At 40.5% G+C, this 18,670-nt stretch overlaps 1 protein-coding gene across 1 annotated transcript in view; it reads right to left on the bottom strand.

The window, feature by feature from the left end:
* Positions 1-3,832: 3,832 nt before the first annotated feature.
* The window catches only part of CDC40 (cell division cycle 40), a gene marked incomplete at its 5' end in the record, with an annotated part of 31,507 nt that continues 16,669 nt past the window's right edge, over positions 3,833-18,670 (bottom strand). Inside the window, 9 exons of the mRNA XM_009075787.1 lie at positions 3,833-4,018; positions 4,931-5,075; positions 6,794-6,870; positions 11,474-11,607; positions 11,691-11,806; positions 13,378-13,479; positions 14,799-14,844; positions 15,896-15,970; positions 17,061-17,200. Coding sequence (XP_009074035.1) covers positions 3,841-4,018; positions 4,931-5,075; positions 6,794-6,870; positions 11,474-11,607; positions 11,691-11,806; positions 13,378-13,479; positions 14,799-14,844; positions 15,896-15,970; positions 17,061-17,200 — 1,013 coding nt within the window. The remainder of the gene's footprint in view (positions 4,019-4,930; positions 5,076-6,793; positions 6,871-11,473; positions 11,608-11,690; positions 11,807-13,377; positions 13,480-14,798; positions 14,845-15,895; positions 15,971-17,060; positions 17,201-18,670) is intronic.

Below are 18,670 nucleotides of genomic sequence, written 5' to 3'. Positions count from 1 at the left end.
GTTCTGTCATACAACACGATAACAAACAGTCTGAGGTCAAACTTCAGTGTACCTGGCAGATTTACAGGTCCATGGCCCATTGAGAGTCATTGCAACTTGTTTCTGAAAGCTTTAAACTCTGCAAGCAGTTTCAGTAAACATAACCCTGCCACAAGAGTTTTCTCTGAGTGCTGCAAGACAGCCGTGGTGTCTGTTTTGCTTATCAGCAAGCCTGACAGAAAAGACATATTTTACTGCAAAATATGAGACTTCAATTTTGAGTGTATGCTAGCAAAGTCAACCCACAGTAACAAGTCCTTAAGCAGTCTCCAGAGGAACAACCTCCCTGGCAACTGATTTTTCTGCTGTATAGGTTCAACTGTTTAAAGTCTTCCAAGCAAAACTCCCCTCCCTCCTCCGCTCTCCGCGTGTTCCCCCTCATGCAGGCTGCTTGTCATATGGAGCCTTCCCAGCAAATGGGAGCAGGATTTTGTAATAACCAGCTGGTGGAAAGCAGGGAAGTACATCGTGTTACTGGGCTGTCGGAGCTGCAAGGCTCCGTTTAAATCAGCCCTTAAAGACCACAGCGTTAAATGGTATCTCCAACATCTGCCTGCTGCTAAAACCAGCTTTTTACTAGAGCATCTTGGACTTCTCTGGATGTACAGCAGTTTAGATGTTTGTCTTCGTAATGAGGGCAAAGACTGAGCAGCCCCATCTTACTGGGGACAATTATAAACTCTGAGCAAGGCAGATGTCAGGACCATCTGCTTCAAGACAGTCAGCCTCCTTACAGCAAGTGCACGAGGATATGTGGGATAGTTCCCCCTCTCACATATGAAAGAAAAGGCCAAGAAAAAGCTGGCAGAAGGCCAAAGGAACTATCAAGTTTCCTAGGCAGAACTCCAAGAATGATGAAGATGGTTGATCTGTAAAACTTGCACGGTAAAAGTAATCTGTATTAATAAAAGTAGCAACATATTGGCATGTCATTTCTGAAAGTTACAGATGCATGATCAAGGGGAACAAAGTCACGATGCTGTGACGACAGCCCTGCACTCCAGCTTGCCTGGATTCCTTCCTGGCAGTGCAACACACTTGCCTCCAGCCCTCCCAAGATGCTCCTTTCAGCTTGAATCACTATGTTGTGTTCTCCACCTGATGTCAGAGGAGAATAAATTGTGAGGACTCGAAACGCAGTTTTCCCTTTTCTCCCAATGCTGCCTTTGCCCTGGCTCTGCTCACACACCAAGGTCAGCCTAAGGGTCTCAGACTTGATTTGCTCTGACCAACACTTGTAACAGACCAGTTTCTGGTGAGACATGAAATTGGGAAGGACATGATTTGAGTTAATTAGCCCTGACAGAAATCTCCTCCCAGGTGACTGTTGGAAAGACAAGTCTAGACTCCCACTGCACTGATACATGCTGTCTATCCTTGTGCACAGCAAACTAACTGACAATGTGAGCTTTGCAGTTTGCAACTCTCAAGCAGACAAGAGGGAATTATCCTCATAAAAATTCCCCCTGCAGGCTTCAGTGCAGATGTGAGAAATTCCACAAAAGATTAACGCGGTGACCAACTGTGAGGGACAAAGGATTTTATCTGAAAGTTCCAGGGGAATTTTGATTCTGAGCTTGCTGCAAACTTTCAATCCCAATTCATCAACTCCAGCAGACTTGATTGAAACATTTCTCATTTTTTTTTCTCCAAAGGCAACACATAGTATTTTACTACAAGAGTTTATATGCTTATTTTTTATACTTTATCTATACATATATGTGTGTACGTGCAAAGTCCTGCCTAGTAGGTGACACATGGAAAAACAAAGTACCAACTACAGAGCCAAGCATTTTGTGTATTATGATTCAAAGGCTTTTAAGCATTTGGGAAAGGTGTTTCTGATGTGAAAGCTAATATGTGTTCCTGTGAGAAGCTCTTCTACCTGTTCTATCCCTCCTCTCCTAATTCCCTGTACATATAAACTGTTAATGGTCAGGGCACACTGCCACATATCCCTTTAGGAAGTGTATTTGAAGGAAGAAAACCGTTCCAAATTACTTCAGCCTCCCTTCTCTTGAAGCAGCACCCAGGACACAGTACACACCAGAGCTCAACTCCCAGCTTAGCAATCAAACCTTCCCTGTGAAAAGCACCATGCTGGAAATTCATCTTCTGTGAGACAGCAGCAGCTCTTTCCCACCCACATCCTGCAGAGCAGAGAACAGAAACAGCCTCTTCTCTCCCTGCAGAGGATCAGTCCTTGGGACATGCCAGACCAGCTCTTTCCTCTCTCTTTCCAGGCTCTACCTTTTCCTAGCTCAGTACTTACACAGGGCTGGGCAAAACCCAGTTCCCACCACTGTGCTGCTTGTGAAGACAGTGTGTGGACTTTTTCAGGTACTCAAGGCTACTGGAGATGGGAAAGTGAACAGAAACATGCAAACCTGGTGCAGTTACATGAAGGTATGAGCAGAATGACTTGAGCTCAGCTTTAGAGAGTTGGTCTAAAAATGCCTAAGCTCCACATTCACTCACAAGGGCCTAACTTGAACTGTCTGAGAGACCAGAATTGTCTTGTAATCAGACAAACAATCCAAAACCCACAAAACAACCAACTCATTTCCTTCCATCTACACAATCTAGGATTCTTTCCCTCAGCTTCTATCCTGCTGTCAGTTAAGGGAATTATTCCTTTGCTGTTGTTTATAATGGATGAGCAGTGATTGGATTTATAGTAAGCAATATAGTGTAATTCAAAACTGTCAGTAAAGACTGTCCAATGGGATAAAATTTGTTACATGTTCTTATTCCAGTATGTACTCAAAAACAGCAGACAGGGAGCTGAGAGGGTTTTCTTTCTCCTACTCTTAGTTTTAAATGAACACTGCAAGAGAATGAGTTTATGTGAACACTGGTACAACTGCTAATTAAAACACCAAATGGTAGGAGATATTTTATATGGACACTGCAAGACAGAAGAATTGAATAAAGATAAAAAGACTTTTTATAAAAAGATTTATTAAAAATAAGTTCTTTAAAGAGAAAAAGTGTGACATGTATATACATCAAATTGTCAAAACCTTCATGGGGATTATAATACAAACTATTTCAAACTGAACAAGAGACATTCACTGTGTTTTTAATGTCATGCTTATTGAACAGAACAGTACATGGGAAGACAAAAACCCAACATGTAGCACACAAGCATTACAAGCAAAATCTTGAAAATGAGGACTACTTGCAAAGACGAAACTCAGTGATCATCATGATGCTATTGTTAAATACAGACAGAAACTCAGACTATGAATAGAGGCTTCAGTTGATGCAGTTTACCTGACAACTGCTACCTTCCAATTAGTTCTTCATTTCTACTGTGTATTAACAAATCTCAGCAAGTGGGTTTGTGCTCTATAAAGGCAAAAGTATTTTGGTGACAACAAAATTCCACCCAAAAACCAGGTGAACAAATGCATCTTTTCCAGTTCCATTGCAGTAAGTATCAAAAGTTTCTTCTTAGGAAGAAAGTTACATAATTGCTGGTTTTCTCCTTTCACTTCCCCACATCTACGACAGCCAGAACCACAAAAAAAATAGTTTTCCTTAAAATTATTTTATTTTACAAGAGTGTTTTGCACAAGCAGTGACAAGACAGACCAACATGTGATTCTGCATGCTTCAGGTGGCCTCAGCTTCTCACACCCAGAGGACACACTTAGAACTGGATCCTTTCACTTGTGTCTTTGGAATATTTCCTGGGTTTTGGTGCATATATACAGCAAGCTGAGAACTGCAGTATTACAAATCCTTGCAGCAGAATTCACTCTAATCTCACATCTTTAGATCTCTGTAGCATCCTCTCTAGTCCCACAGTTTAATAAGACCATCCCAGCCACACGTAATGACCTTGGATGTCTCGTGTGGATGCCACACTGCACCAATACAGACTTTATCATGTGCTTTTAATCTGCTGTAGAGTTTTGTTGTCTTCCAGTCCCAGATGTTAAGTTTCCCATCTGCATCTCCAGATATCACGTAGCTATATTAACAGGATTAAAATAACGACATTGTATCATGTGTAAAGACTGTTTGTATTACAATACTGTTACACTGAGCAACAGACCAGAGCTTTGCCCAGTGAGCTCCACATCTGACAACCTGCAGACACAGCTCCTGAAGAATTAGCACTCACTGCACAGAACACAAGTCCTGCAGAAGGTGATTCATCAGCTGTGAGGTAAATATGCTAAGCAATGCAATTATACCATACCCTGTGTTACTGGAACCAAAGAGAATACATCAGCAAAAGGGAAAGTGCCAAAAGTTTCCCTGAAATGTATAGACACTTCTCTCCACCTTTTCTTCCAGTTTTGCTGAGGTTATTCTCCAGTTTTGCAGTAATTGGTATCTTATGTACATACCACAGTAAATGTGTGCATAGTACTAAGCCAGCGGGATGAAGATGTGTCACTGAACAATAAATGAAGATACTCACACCAGACCTGCAGACTGGGAAGACTGGTCAAGTTTGAATCCCAGGCACTCTAGACAAGTGCATATTCCAGGAATAGACCCTGCATACCCTGCAGGCCACGTGTCAGGTGAGACAGATGTGAGTCAGACAAAGCCTCCTGTGCTGCACCAGGGCTAGGCAAAACCAGGGGAGTCTCCAGATGGTTTAAGGGCAGCATAAATCAGCTCTGCAGAATGAGGGATCTGGACTACACAGATTGTTTTCTAAATGTTGTTCAGAGCAATCACGCAGTATAACTTAGTCCTTAATCAAATGCTAAGAGTAAACTTTCTGTTCTGCTGCCTGGCTAGAGAACTCTGTCTGATGCTGAGCTAATTGGATGGCTGTGCATCCATGAATGCTGCAGAGGATTCAAAAAGAAATTTAGTGTCTGTACCTGCAAGTTTAAAGGGAAAGCTCATTCCCACAAGCACTTACCTCATATCAGGTGAAAAATCCACTTGACAAGCATAGCCAGCTACCATGTGACCTTTGAAAATCTTCTTCTTATTTAATCTGAATCTGTTCTGAGCTCCAAAAATCAGAATTTGGTTGTCCATCGACTGGCAAGCCAACCACTTCCCTGTAAATGCAATGAACACAGTGGTGTCAGGGTGCTGCATCCAAAGCAACAAGACTTAATGGAATGCTTTAAGAGATTTGTGTAACTTTTCTTGCACTGCCTTAATCCAGATTTTCATTACATAGCAGGTTTCTAGGTAGCAGCTGATCTTGCTTCTGCTTGGTGCAACTGCCAAGAGTCAAAACCTCATGTTCGGCAGGATTTGGGATGATACTCCTACAAAACTCAGGACCTGGTATAGCTCTGGCTGTTGCAGTAATGTGCTGCATCAACCTCACTGACTTACTGTTCAGTTTCTAAGCTCCTGAGTAAGTTTGCTGGTGCACATAATCAGGGAACTCAGGTCAGGGGGAAAAACCCATCTAGCAGCAATGTATTTTACCACCTATTTTGTGGGTACTCTAAGACAATCACCTCATTTTCTTTATGGGAAAAACAGGTTCAAGGTAAACTCAGGAGTCTGAAAATACTTAATTTTTGCAACTGTTTAGCATTCTCTGCCTTAGTGGAATGCAATTAAGAGATATCTCAGTGAAAGAAAAAACCCAGGCTTTTCTAATCTTAGCTCTATCTCGTTTGCTTCTTGGCAGTGCATTAACTCCTGCCCTGAACTCTGCATATCATCACTGCCTTCACAGTGTTTTACACACACAGTGACAACACAAGATGTGCTGACCTGACTGCACATCTGATCTCACTCCTGCTGCTTGTTTGGAATTAGAGGATTTTCTCCAGCCTTGCAAAGAAACAAATGGAGTGTGGACCCCAAGTATGCTGGTTTCCTCTTTACTTTCTAGAAGATGTGTTTCCTGCACTGCTCAGAAGGAATTACAGTAGACAAGGTGTGCAATTTCCAAAACAGGGGTTGCCAAAGGCCAATGTGGAAAGCTAATATTTTTCAAATGCAGCTGCCTCTTTCTCCAGAATCTTTCTTTTAATATTAGGAACTCACTTCTATTGCTAAGAATAAGATATTTACACTGCAAAGCAAATACAATTGGGTGCAGACAACTGGCTGAAAACGTTACCAGTGCAACAAGTTGATCAGCAACCACTCAATTATGGGGTTGTTAACTACTAATCTGGCAACACTTTAGTAATGTTGACACCAAAGCTATTTAAATTTGGCCAAAACAGATAAGTTTTGTCCTGTTAGAAGGATTTTCATTGATTACTTGAGGCACTAAATTTCTATCCTCCTTCAGGATGATTCTAATTGAAGAACAGAAACATTAACATACAGAAACACTGAGACAATTTGGGATTTCTCTCACACGACAGTTATTTGGGCTATATTCAGAACAAAAGGAATAGGATCATGTACAACATCAGTTTCTGTTTAACAGTGGCACCACAAGGATTGCTGAACTTCCTTAGTACTTCTCAGCCACTGTCAGTTTCCACCATTGTTTCTCTTAGTATTTTAAATACAGCAAAGAGCAATGGTAGCTCTATGAAAAGGAAGAGTCTTTCTGCCCTCTCTGGATCGAGGTCTAATTTTCTATTGATGCAGTTACCCTGATATAAACCCTGATGTTAACATACTTGTTCTTCTTAAGACTTAAAACCTGTCCAATCTTGGAATAAGTGCACACAGTGATTGAAGGGAGGAGGTAGTGGGAGACAGGGGGATGCAACACAGCCACATTACAGAGATACAAACAGTAAGACATGCCTGTGTAAGTTAGGCCTAAGAAGGCAGCAAAGTGTTAACCTACCATTTGGAGACAAAGTCACGGCTGGCATGGAATGCATACTTGGCTCAGCTATGTACTTGAAGTCTACAGGAATGTCCCTGCAAAAGGAAGAAGCATGTGCTTTATGACATGGAGATGTTCCAAAGAGCTGCCTCCAGTCAGCTGATTTACTCAGCAACTGAACCATGGAGGTGTCCAAAGGAAGAATATGCAAAAGCTCAAAACCATTATGAATGTCCAGCTGGAGAGCTCCAACTGCAGAGCCAACTACAGCATAACCTCTGACAGCATGAATTTATCCCAATCAGATGACCCAGAGCCTAAAGCAGAATCATAACTGCAACTGTTAGGAATAAAAATTTAACACAAAGATACTTTATTGCCTCCATTACAACTACAACTCTTACAAAATTCTTATACAAGTAGCAAGAATAGACTGATATATATGTATCTTATTGGAATATCTTACTGACTTGAGTTTTAACTAGAAGATTTCTGTCTTTTTTTCCCTCTTTTTTTCCCCTCTATTTTTTTAAAAGGAAAAGAAAACAGGAGCCTCTCTCATCTCTCAGACAATGCCCTTTTCCTCCTGATCTCCCCAGATGGGATGCCAACCAATTCCAAATGTTCACAGCTGAACTGAACTCCCTGGGCTCTACTGCATACAGGACTGTGCCAGTACATTCTTAACATACACTGTCCCGTACAAAGGCCTAAGGAAAAACCAAGTACAGTCTAATCCTTACTCCACAGATCTGTCATTTGGTTTTGACTACATAAATTGAATTACTAACGGTTGGTGCATATTTACAGTATTCCTCATACCCCATGTTGGAAGGCTGGCAAAAAGGGAAGACATGCACATGGCTTTCTCATTAGGCAAAGGAAACCTCCAGCAGAAAATAGAACTGATTAATGTATTCAGCAGAAAACACATGCAAAATGTTCTGCATCAACATTAATTAATACAAAGGGGATGTTTATGTCTTCATTGTCTAATTCACGGAGCAGAAAGGCTGCTGGGACACTATCTGAGCACACAGCGTGAAGGGAAGACATGCACATGGCTTTCTCATTAGGCAAAGGAAACCTCCAGCAGAAAATAGAACTGATTAATGTATTCAGCAGAAAACACATGCAAAATGTTCTGCATCAACATTAATTAATACAAAGGGGATGTTTATGTCTTCATTGTCTAATTCACGGAGCAGAAAGGCTGCTGGGACACTATCTGAGCACACAGCGTGGGTGGCTGATTGTCTGCCTGAGCTAACAGAACACAGTTGACATTAGCAAGGTAATTACAATCCTGGCTTATTGTGGGCTAAGTTATTTCCCATCATCTTGCGTTAAGCAACACGCACATGGGCAGCAGGGTGAGAAGCTGCTCTGTTGTCAGGAAGCAACACAAATGCTCCTATGAGATAAATGTTAAAGTCATTTTCCCCTCAGAATAGGAAAGGCAACCCAGTTAATACACTGTGGATGAAAGCACATGCAGGGAGAGCTTTCAAACAGGCAGCCCTAAGGCTACCACTGGGCAGTAAATCCGTACAGGAGTAACAAAAAGTCCATATACTCTCTGAGGCTGATCGAGATGACAGCACAGAAGTGCAGCCCCCATGCCACATCCTACCCAAAGTCTCAATCCCCACTTGCAACAGGACAAGGTTATCACTCCAGTAAGACCAGGTCTGATCAGCTCCCACCTCTCACAGACCACTGATCATCCCAAATCCTCAAAGCCAGGGAAAGTCAACCCCACTGGACACCCCATTAAACAAAGTCTTATCACAGAAAGTGCAGCTCCAGTGATGAACTGTACTGCAGTCAGAAATTTAAATGCAGCACAGGTTGTCCACACTTAGAACAGCTGCAGGATATGCTGTATTAAACTATTAGGCAGAATAGAGGAGATATTTATGTTTCACATTTGCTTCCAGTCAAAATTGCTGATTAATATCAGCCTGCTCCCTTAAGAAGACCTTTCCAAGAAAGATGCTGCCATAGTTGCTCAGCCTCAAAATTCATGTGATATATTGTTTGGTGATTTTTTTTAAATGTTAAGATTTTCAAGTCCTTTTGCCACTTCATAGCATTTCAAAGGCTGAAAAGTTTTAAATACTGAAAGTGATATCTGCTAGCCAAGATTTAAAAACATTATACTCTGGGGTTCTAATACAACTTCTTTCCCAAGCAGGAGAGGGAAATCTCTTCTTAACAAAAGAAGAAGACTCCAAACCCCAAGTCCAACCCAATCCAATTCTGTGATCTACACTTAATGAAGAGCTCCCAGGAGACTAGTGTTGCTACCAGGAACAGAGAACAGGCCTGCTGAGGGGCACAGCCTTACAGACATGACAAGCCTCCCAAGCCTGTCAGCATAATAACCAAGTTACCACTGTACAGTTCTTGCTTTGCTAGCTGATTCAGAGGTAAAAGGCAAGAAAAGTCTCCAAGGTCAAATGACCAAATCATTTAACTGTTTATCCAAGCAGGATCAGATGCATATGAAGTGGCTAAAGACAAAATAACGTTGCCTTTCTAGAAGAAAGGACACAGAGCATGATATCCATGGCAACTTTATATCCCTGCTGTAGTGATACAATCACATGAAATGCAGAAGCAGAAAATTTTCAAGTACTCCCATTGAGATTCCTAAATAAACCATTTAACCTGCAAGAGTCTGTGCCATACTTGCAGGCTGAACTTTCAGCAACTAACCAACTGCAATTCTGTGTACAGCACAGTGGAATCTGTGCATGGGATGAACTCTTTGGGAAAAGGAGATTTCAATTCTCAGAAGTTCCTCACTGCGACAAAGTCAGACATGTCATCCCATTACCAGCTCTGGCCAAGTCAAAAAGTGTTTACAAAACACACTACAAAATTCCTCTAGACAATTAAAACGAAGCAATTAGACCAGCTTTTATGTTACTGGCTTCTAAGGCCATATTCAGGTCATAATTAATTCCAATTCGTTTCTGTAGGATACTGAAGAAACAGTGTGCTGAGGAACACATGAAGAAATGTGCCAAAAGGTACAGTAACCAAATCACCTCTAAGCAGCAAATAATTTTTCTAACAAACTTAGGAAAAAAGGATTTGAGAATTAATTTGCCATGGAAGTTTTCAAGCTCAAAAATCTTCCACAGTGTATGTATGAACTTAGTTTTAAGGCATTTTAGAAACCTGGATCACGAAATTATAGAAATATGTCTACAGACTGACTAACATATATCAGAGCAGGTTGTGGGGAAAGGTTTTCAGGTCATGCCCAGGAAGATGCCATTACATTTGCTCTTTATAAAACCAAAAAAACCCCCAACAACTGCATTACAGAATATTCCCCTATTATTTGAACAAGGGAGCTCTTTCTTCAGTGTGCAACAAGCTCAGTACATATTATTTTTCTTCAGAAGGAAAAAAACTTTTGCTACTGGAACAATCAGGTTGCAATGTTCCCATGCCAGAACCTTTTTGCCTTTCCTGCTCTTCCCCACAGAGTGACTAAATCCACCCACTTCACTATTTATTTCAGCCATCAACACAAAGCTCATAAAACAAGGCCAGTCCAATCTCAAGGAAATAACAGATTTGTGCGAGATCATCCTCCCACTCTCCAGAGAGGAGACATTCCTCAGCAGACATGATACTGTAAAGATTTTTCTTTAAGGAGCTCAGTAAATGCAGGGGGCTCCATATGAAGTGCTGAACAGAGGCTCTCTTGGAGTGACATATGGTGACAGCATTTACTGTCTAGCCTAAGCCTGCGTTCCCAGACTTTGGTCATTACCACTGCTGTTCCTGGCAATGCTAGCAGCCCATCACAGACATGCTGAGGGTTTTGCTGGCTGCTTGGGTAACATTCCAGTACCACAGATTGGAGTCTCTTGTCTAGGTTAAAAACAACAAAAAAAAGCTAGGAAGGAACTGATTAGTCACAGAGCTGTCGAGCTAGTGTCTGTATTATGCAACATTTTTGCATGTGTGAACAGCAAATGGAAATGAATACCCAAAGATATGGGAGGGATTATTTAAAAAGTAAATTTCAAATTCTAGAAAAATCTTAAAATGTCCTAACTTGAAAAAATCTTAGCACCTAGAACCTTGTGAAAAACATTGCAGATAGGAGAGATCTGTTTTCTCCTCAGCTATGTTAAAAATTGGAAGCCATTTAAAATATTTCTTATAATTTTTTCCTATACAGACTCTTACTCTTCTGTCATCTATTGTAGTCAAACCGTGGGTATCAATGATTGCCAAAAAAGACAGGCTACCAGAAAACCAGAAATGAAGCTAGGCTGAACTAGTTACTTCAAAAATGGGTCAAATATATAATCCTATGCATGTCCAAGTTCAAAGCATTCAAAACCAACACATCTCAATTGTAACAGAGCAGACATTTCTTTAACAGGTCAGTTTAAGGACTAGTACACCCTTGGGAAAGGAGAGAGAACAGACACCACTAACAGAGTGTAGTGTGCTTCAGGCTGGCTTATGCTTTCTTTGGGGAAGAGGAAATCTATGAAGTGTCTCAAGCATTAGGACAGAACAGGATTTTAAAGCTAGCTCTTCCTCAGGTAGCTAGAACTCAGTACACTGCAGTGGCCTATGTGCTATGCATACTTTCAAAAATAAACTCCCTCCTCAGTTTGCTCATAATATACTTTGAGTTGAAATTCAAAATTTTAAACTTACCATTCCCAGACTCTTAAACTCTTGTCATCAGATGTGCTCACAAACCTTCTATTTTCATCCACAAACACAATGGTGTTGACAGCTCCCAAATGCCTATCGTATTCCTGCACAATCTCACCACTTCGAATATCCCACTATGAGTAAAAAAGTCAGAATAAGACCCTGTTTTTTACTAAATACCAGAATTTTTGAAGGAATCAATATTGAGTAGACATACCTGCACAATTTTCTTATCTGACATTCCTGCAACAAAGAGATTTTGTTTATCTTCGTCAGGATTGAACTTGACACAATAAGGAACTTTCCTGTTTGTGAATCTTGAAATACATTGTCCTGCAAGAGAAAAGCCATTCATAGTGTATCAGGTTGGAAGTTCTGTGGGTTGACTGGTTGCTTGCAGATATTGATAAAAACCACTTTACTAACAGCAGAAAATACTTGTGTTGAAGTCCTTGAGAGGATCAGAGGGTAGAATCCACCCTGCCCTTTGATTAGGCCTTCTTTCACATTTGCATGCACATACACACACAAACTATTCTGCAAGTTAGCTACAGCTTTCCCACCAGTGTAACTGCTTAGTCCCCTGTGTGTCACCAGGACACACCAGGAACACAAGGACTGGCCAGGATACCACAGGCTGACCACTGTCTCTGCAAAGCATCATCTCCTTAGAGGTTTCCTTGACAAGAGACAAACTTGAGCAGGTATTCCTCAAGGCTAAGATTAGAAATGGAGAACAGTAACCCTGTGACGTCCTCTTAAACACCTGATTACAGGTTACCCATAACTTACAGCCTGTTTTTATCTGAAAGCTCAATACATTTTTCAGGTGTTCAAATTCAATGCTGGAGAATCTGACTTATACCTTTCTGGCTCTCACCTGTGCAAGACTGGTGGCACTTCTGACCCAGAAAGCTAAGGTTTTTCTCAAACATAGAAACTTCCTGTCTTAGGAGGAGACTTTAATTTACAAGAATATTGACAAAATCTACCCTGTATTTTTTTTTAACTTCATAGAATCAAAAAATGGCTTAGGTTGGAAGGGACCTTAAAGGGACCTTAAAGGTAATGGACTCAAACTGAGGGAAGTTTCAGCAAAGCAGGGTTATAAACCACAAAGGTTTAAGCCTTACTAGATTAATTATCTTTAAATATGTCCAGAAAAGCATGTTTGCCCCAACCCTGGCAGTGTTCAAAGCCAGGATGGATAAAGCCTTGAACAAACTGGTCTAGCTGGAAGGTGTCCCTGCCCAGGGCAGGGGGTTGGGACTACATGATCTGTAAGGTCCATTCCAACCCTTAAATTCTATGATCGTCTAGTTCCAACCTCCCTGTCATGGGCAGGGACACTAACTTAAGAAACTATTTGTAGCAGAATGTTACAGAGCATCTCCCAGGCAGTTCTGTGAGAGCATCAGACCTGCCCTGCCCTCCAACTCTATACCAGAAGCTCAGTTTCCACTACCTGTTCTTATTCTTCAAGTTCAGGTTAAGTGAAAGATCAAGCGAGATAATTCTTCTAAATTAAGCTTATTTAGATCTAAAGAGTAATTTTATGCCTGTGAATATAAACATGCAATTAAATGATTGGGCAAAATGTTGCCTTTTTGCTGAAAATTGTTCTAGCATTGCAGATAACTGTCAAACTTGCCAAATAAAAAGGTATGTTAAATACAGGTATATAGGTAGTGTCAATTGCACCATCACAGATAACAAGGAAACACACAGAAAAAACAAAGACCATTTATCATGTAATGAAAGTCTAAACACACTTATGTAATGAATGTCTAAACTACAAGACAACATTAAGGATAACTGGAAAGAACTTGAATGATAATCTATCTTTATATTCACTATTAATTAATCATCATGCCAAATAACAGCATCTGCAAACCCAAGCCTACCTGTTTCAGTGTCCCAGAGCTTCAGGTAGCGATCATAGGCAGCGCTGAGGAACCGAGTGCCTGCGTTATTGAAACAGATGTCTCGAACAGCCTTACTGTGTCCTACAAAATAGCAAAGAATGCAACATACACTCAACCATTCATGCTCAGAGCTACAATGTTACTCAAGTTAAATGTCCCACAACATCTAACAACATAAAGAGAACAAGAAAAGCACTTCTCAGAGTTCTTCATGAGAACTAGTAAAGAGATTCACATGAGAAAGAACAGTAACTCCTAAAGAGAACAATGAGAATAAAACCCCCAAACCCTCACACCCTTAAAGCACTGGAGACAGAAACAAAACATTGCACAGAACCACACACTGTGCATCATAAATGGATACAAAGCAGTGCCTCAACAGGAATTGAAACCACTAAGAAATGTCAACATCTAATGAAAAAGAGGAGAGACAAACACTACAGGAGACACATTTAAAGGAGAAACATTCATAATTAGAAAACAGGTACAAAATGTGGGAAATATTAGATCAGAAAATTAAGAATGTTTTCATCTGGTGTTAACCTTGCCACCCCTCAGCCTCAATACTTTCATCTGACCACTGCATCAGACTTGCAGAGGATCTCTTTAGTTAAAATACTGGCACAGTAACTTAAATATAGCAAAATAGCAGACAAGGCTGGTTGATAATAAAGACCTTTTGAGCAAAACAAACTGTTCAGAAAGAGCAGTCTATTGAGAGAAAGCCTTTTTTGAGCCCATCATCTTTGCCACACTGCTGTCATCAGAAATATTAGGTGAAAAAGACTTCTTTATTGTTACTCAACATATATTCACCCAGTGTTCTAGAAATGTTCCCATTTTAAAAGGAGAATCAGCTGCTTTTGTTCTGCATTCAAGGCTGCTAAGAAGTTTGTATTTCTCTCTCTCTCTCTCAGCTATCTGCTTTAAAAAGCACCTGTTACATGAACAAAGAGCACCTGAGTCTAAAAAAATTTCCCATGCTTTTGCACTAGAAACTCAGCAAGGAAATGACCTATTTAAGGTGGGATCATGAGAGCATGAGATGCCCTCACTGCATAAATACAGAGAGCTGCTGTTTGCAACATGAAAATGGGGCAATTTAATTTCTCAATTCTGCCTTTGGAAAGGAGTCTTGAACAAAGTGATGATTGTAGTGCACTAATGTTTTGCTTTAAGGGTTGTAAGTTGTTATTCCAAGCAATTTAATGTTGATGTATAATGACAGAGCTTCAGTAAAAATGTGTCCCTTTCTCAATTCTTACTGCCAAGATCATACTGAGCACCACTTGCCTTGGATGCCCACAAGTCCTCTGTATGATAAATTAATGAGCTAACCTAAATCACAGCCTTCCATGAAGCTGTTTCAAATATAAATCAGTTTAAAAAAAGATTATTACCAATAAATGTTCGTAGACATCTTCGATCACCATAGACTTCCCAGAGCTTGGAAAAAAGAGATAGGGAGAAAATATGTCAGTTGTTAATAATGATGCTGAAATTAAGTGCAAACAAACATGACAACAAACATATGACATCTACTGATTAATCACAACTATCTATCCAGAAATTCACAAGAATGCTGTCAGCTTCCCATTAGCAAACCTCCTTAAAATAACTAAACCCCCCATACCATATTCCAGCTTTCAAGCCTTAAGGTTTTGCTACTGAAAAAATCCAACAACATCAGCTTTCTAATATGAAAAATGCTGGACTAAAATGAATCAGCCCTTGACAAAACAATCATGTCCAACGTTACCAAGTCCAACCCTACTGTGGTCACTAGACCATGGCACTAAGTGCCACATCCAGTCTCAGCTGGAAAACCTCCAGGGATGGTGAATCCACCACCTCCCTGGGCAGCCCATTCCAATGCCTGATCACTCTCTCTGTACAAAATCTCTTCCCAATATCCAACCTAACCCTCCCCTGGCAGAGCTTGAGTCTGTGTTCTCTTGTCCTCCTGCTGGTTGCCTGGGAGAAGAGACCAACCCCCACCTGACTCCAACCTCCAGTCAGGGAGTTGTAGAGGGTGGTAAGGTCACCCCTGAGCCTCCTCTTCTCCAGGCTAAACAATCCCAACTCCCTCAGCCTCTGCTCATGGCACTTGTGCTCGAGTCCCTTCACCAGCTCACCAAATGAGATTAGTTCACAACCACAAATGCTGCAGTAAAACACTTCAGCACAAACCTATTGTCAGTTGTAGAATCAGGCTCCACAGAAAATTAATTAATAACAAAGGCAATAACCTCAGGAATTTGTGACCCTCTAAATGATATTACTAAATGATGAGCACTGTTCTAACAGCCACAGTCTCGTGGATTATTTCTACCTTTGTTCCAATGAATTTGTAATTTAAAAATCAAGTGAGAAAAATAAAAGTAACACAGACAAAAGCTATTTGGCAGAACTACCAAATGTTAATGTTTCCTAAAAAGCACTATCTGTGTTCAAGGATGGTATAAAATATATACATGAAAACAGAAAAATAACTCACCTTAATTTTGCAATCCATAGAGCAAGACAACAGTATATGCCCAGATAGAGGAAACAATCTAACTGCACTGACACCCTGTAAATAAGGACATAATGAAACAGTAAGTAGAACACCTAGATATTCCTCAGATCACTTGCTCTCTTAGCACAAAGCTTATCTTCATAAAATATACAGGTATCATATCTTGAAAAGAAGTAACCTATCCACATTCCATTTTAGAAACAGTGATGCATTTTGAACAATTGGCATTGGCAACAAATTAACTCACTTTCACAGCTGTATATACACCCTCCTTCAACATTCACACCATTACTGTGGCAAACACGGCAAAGAAATAGCAGCTGTGGGTTTGGGTGATGGTTTCTGTATAACAAGCCTTTTCAGGGAGGGCAGGTAAGGAATTTTTCCACAAAAAAGCTTTTTTGCCAGCTCAATTTCTTACATATATTATCAGTGGTTTCTACACACTGAACTCAGATGCCCTGGGCACATCACCTTCCCATCAGTCTCCATTTCAGGTGCTCCTTTCAGAGGAAGTCCAAAGAACCCCCAGCTACTCATGGTTTGATGTCTCTCCTTTCCATTTCATGCCACTCTATTCATGTGCCATCCAGTTCCTCCCTCCCACCCCTGGCCGGAGTTGGGTACTTTATCCTCTGTATTATTGTCTACTTATATCTTCCAACTTTTCTAAATTTGCCAGCCCATCTTTCTTCTGCTTCTCTCATCCATATCATTATTCATCTCGTTTGAAGGAATAAGCTATTTTACGCATCAATCTGTTGTAACAGGATAATAGGCAGAGGAGTGACTAGAGCTTTGGGAGGAGATATTCTGGAAAGCCCTGATAGCTGCAGCTATAAACTCCTTGATAGAGCAATCATTACAGAAGAGCTCAGAGCTGTGACTCAATTGAAAAAGGGTAAAAGCTAAAAACATTCCCCATGTCCTCCTTTCTTCCATCTTTCCAATATTATTAAGGTGCTGCCCATTGCAGCACAGCATATTCCCTCAAGCAATACCGAAAATCAGTAACAAAAGCAGCAGCCAATTGAGTATAAGCTTTACAAATGTAATCAGTGAAACTCTTTTAATACCAAAAGTTACTAGCTGCAGATACAAAATTAAGTGGGTTTTTATGATGTCTGCTTACAAACATGCCTACCTTTGTATGTCCAGACCACACATGGATTTGTTTCTTTGGAAGATAGCACTTCTCAGGTGGCACCGTGGAACGGAGATTAACTCCAACATCTTGAGGGACATGAAGATAAGATCTCCCCTGATAGTCATACATTTCCTTAACTGAAAAGATAAACAGAATTCTGAGAATCCAAGAGCTTGTATTTTAAGAGGTTATAATCTTTGGAAGGCTCAAGAACACACACAATTCAGGTTTCTCTCAACACAGCTGCTCTGCTGTGAAGTGGAGGGGGAGGTGAGGGGAAGGTGTAAGAAAAACCCACTTCATAGGACACAGACATGGAATCTTATTTGGCATTGGTTAAACTCAAATCATTTCAGCAAAGTCTGCTTGGAATCTGATAATCTGAACATTAAGACAATGTCTCCCCTACACAGTGAGAGAGCTTCTCTAGCCAGCAGGGGTTTTATTACTCTAACTCTACATGGATTAAAATGTGCAACTCTAACCCTGGTGTTTGCTTGCAACTCACACTCCTGCCAGCTCTGTGCTGTGTCAGTCCTGTCAACAACATTACAAATAAAGGAAAAAAAAAAAGATTCGTTTGGCCAGCATGAATCAATATTGGTCAGCAGTAGCCAACAGCTGCTCTTTAACTAGATTTAAGAAGTGAATGGACAGTCAAACATACAGAGACACACTATGAATGGAAACAGATGTTTCAGAGTAAACACAAGTTGGATAGCCATGACATTAAGCTGTGCACTGATTAAATGAAACTTCTCAGTCTCTGGAATCTTGTGATGGCAGTTTTGGTTGTGTAAGTGACCTCCTGCCCAGTAGCTATGTTTACATACATCTACAAAATGGCATATTTCTGGAACATTTGTGTGAGAGAAGATCAAAGTTTGTATCACAAGATCTTTCACTGTGAAACTTCAGGTAGAGAGTGCAAAAAGCTGGATACAAAATAATTACTTTATAGGAGGCTAAAACTTCACATTTGTTATGCTCATTGCTGTTCAATAAATACTGTTATGATCTACTCCATATAAACAGAACAAAGTAATGTCAGCAATGCTTATCTCATAGCTGCACCACTTCTTTAACTGTGTGAGAATGGCTGCTCACAGCCTGTGCCTGTGAGCCTGGCTGTAGAAACTGGTAAACAAAGAGAGACCCTGTTCACCTAACTCTGTGCCAAGCAATGTCAGGCAGGGCTGTTTTATAAGCAGAGTGCTGAACAGTTTCAAAAAATTACTTTTACTTACTTACCAAACCACTTTCTTTGAAGGTACCACATACTATAGGCTTCCATAGGGTAATTAATTGCTACACAATTATTCATAGTATGACAGCAAGAACATTTACATTAACAACTGAGGAAGTATAAAGTCCAAGTGATTTTCTAAACTGTACCCAAGCCATAACTCAAAGCACTACCTGCTGATGAAAATACTGACACATAAGACTACAGTAATTCTGGAGCTGAAACTAAGCCAAACTTGTAACTTTCATATGTTTGCTCTGAATAACAGGGAAGGGCTATGTGCATCCAGTAACATGAGAAATAAATAAATAAAGCCAGTACCCTAAAAACCAACATATCCACGCTGCTCTTCACAGCGTGA

This window comes from Acanthisitta chloris, unplaced genomic scaffold (assembly GCF_000695815.1).
Source record: "Acanthisitta chloris isolate BGI_N310 unplaced genomic scaffold, ASM69581v1 scaffold13965, whole genome shotgun sequence".
NCBI lineage: Eukaryota > Metazoa > Chordata > Aves > Passeriformes > Acanthisittidae > Acanthisitta > Acanthisitta chloris.
This window is presented reverse-complemented; position numbering and strand designations above follow the sequence as displayed.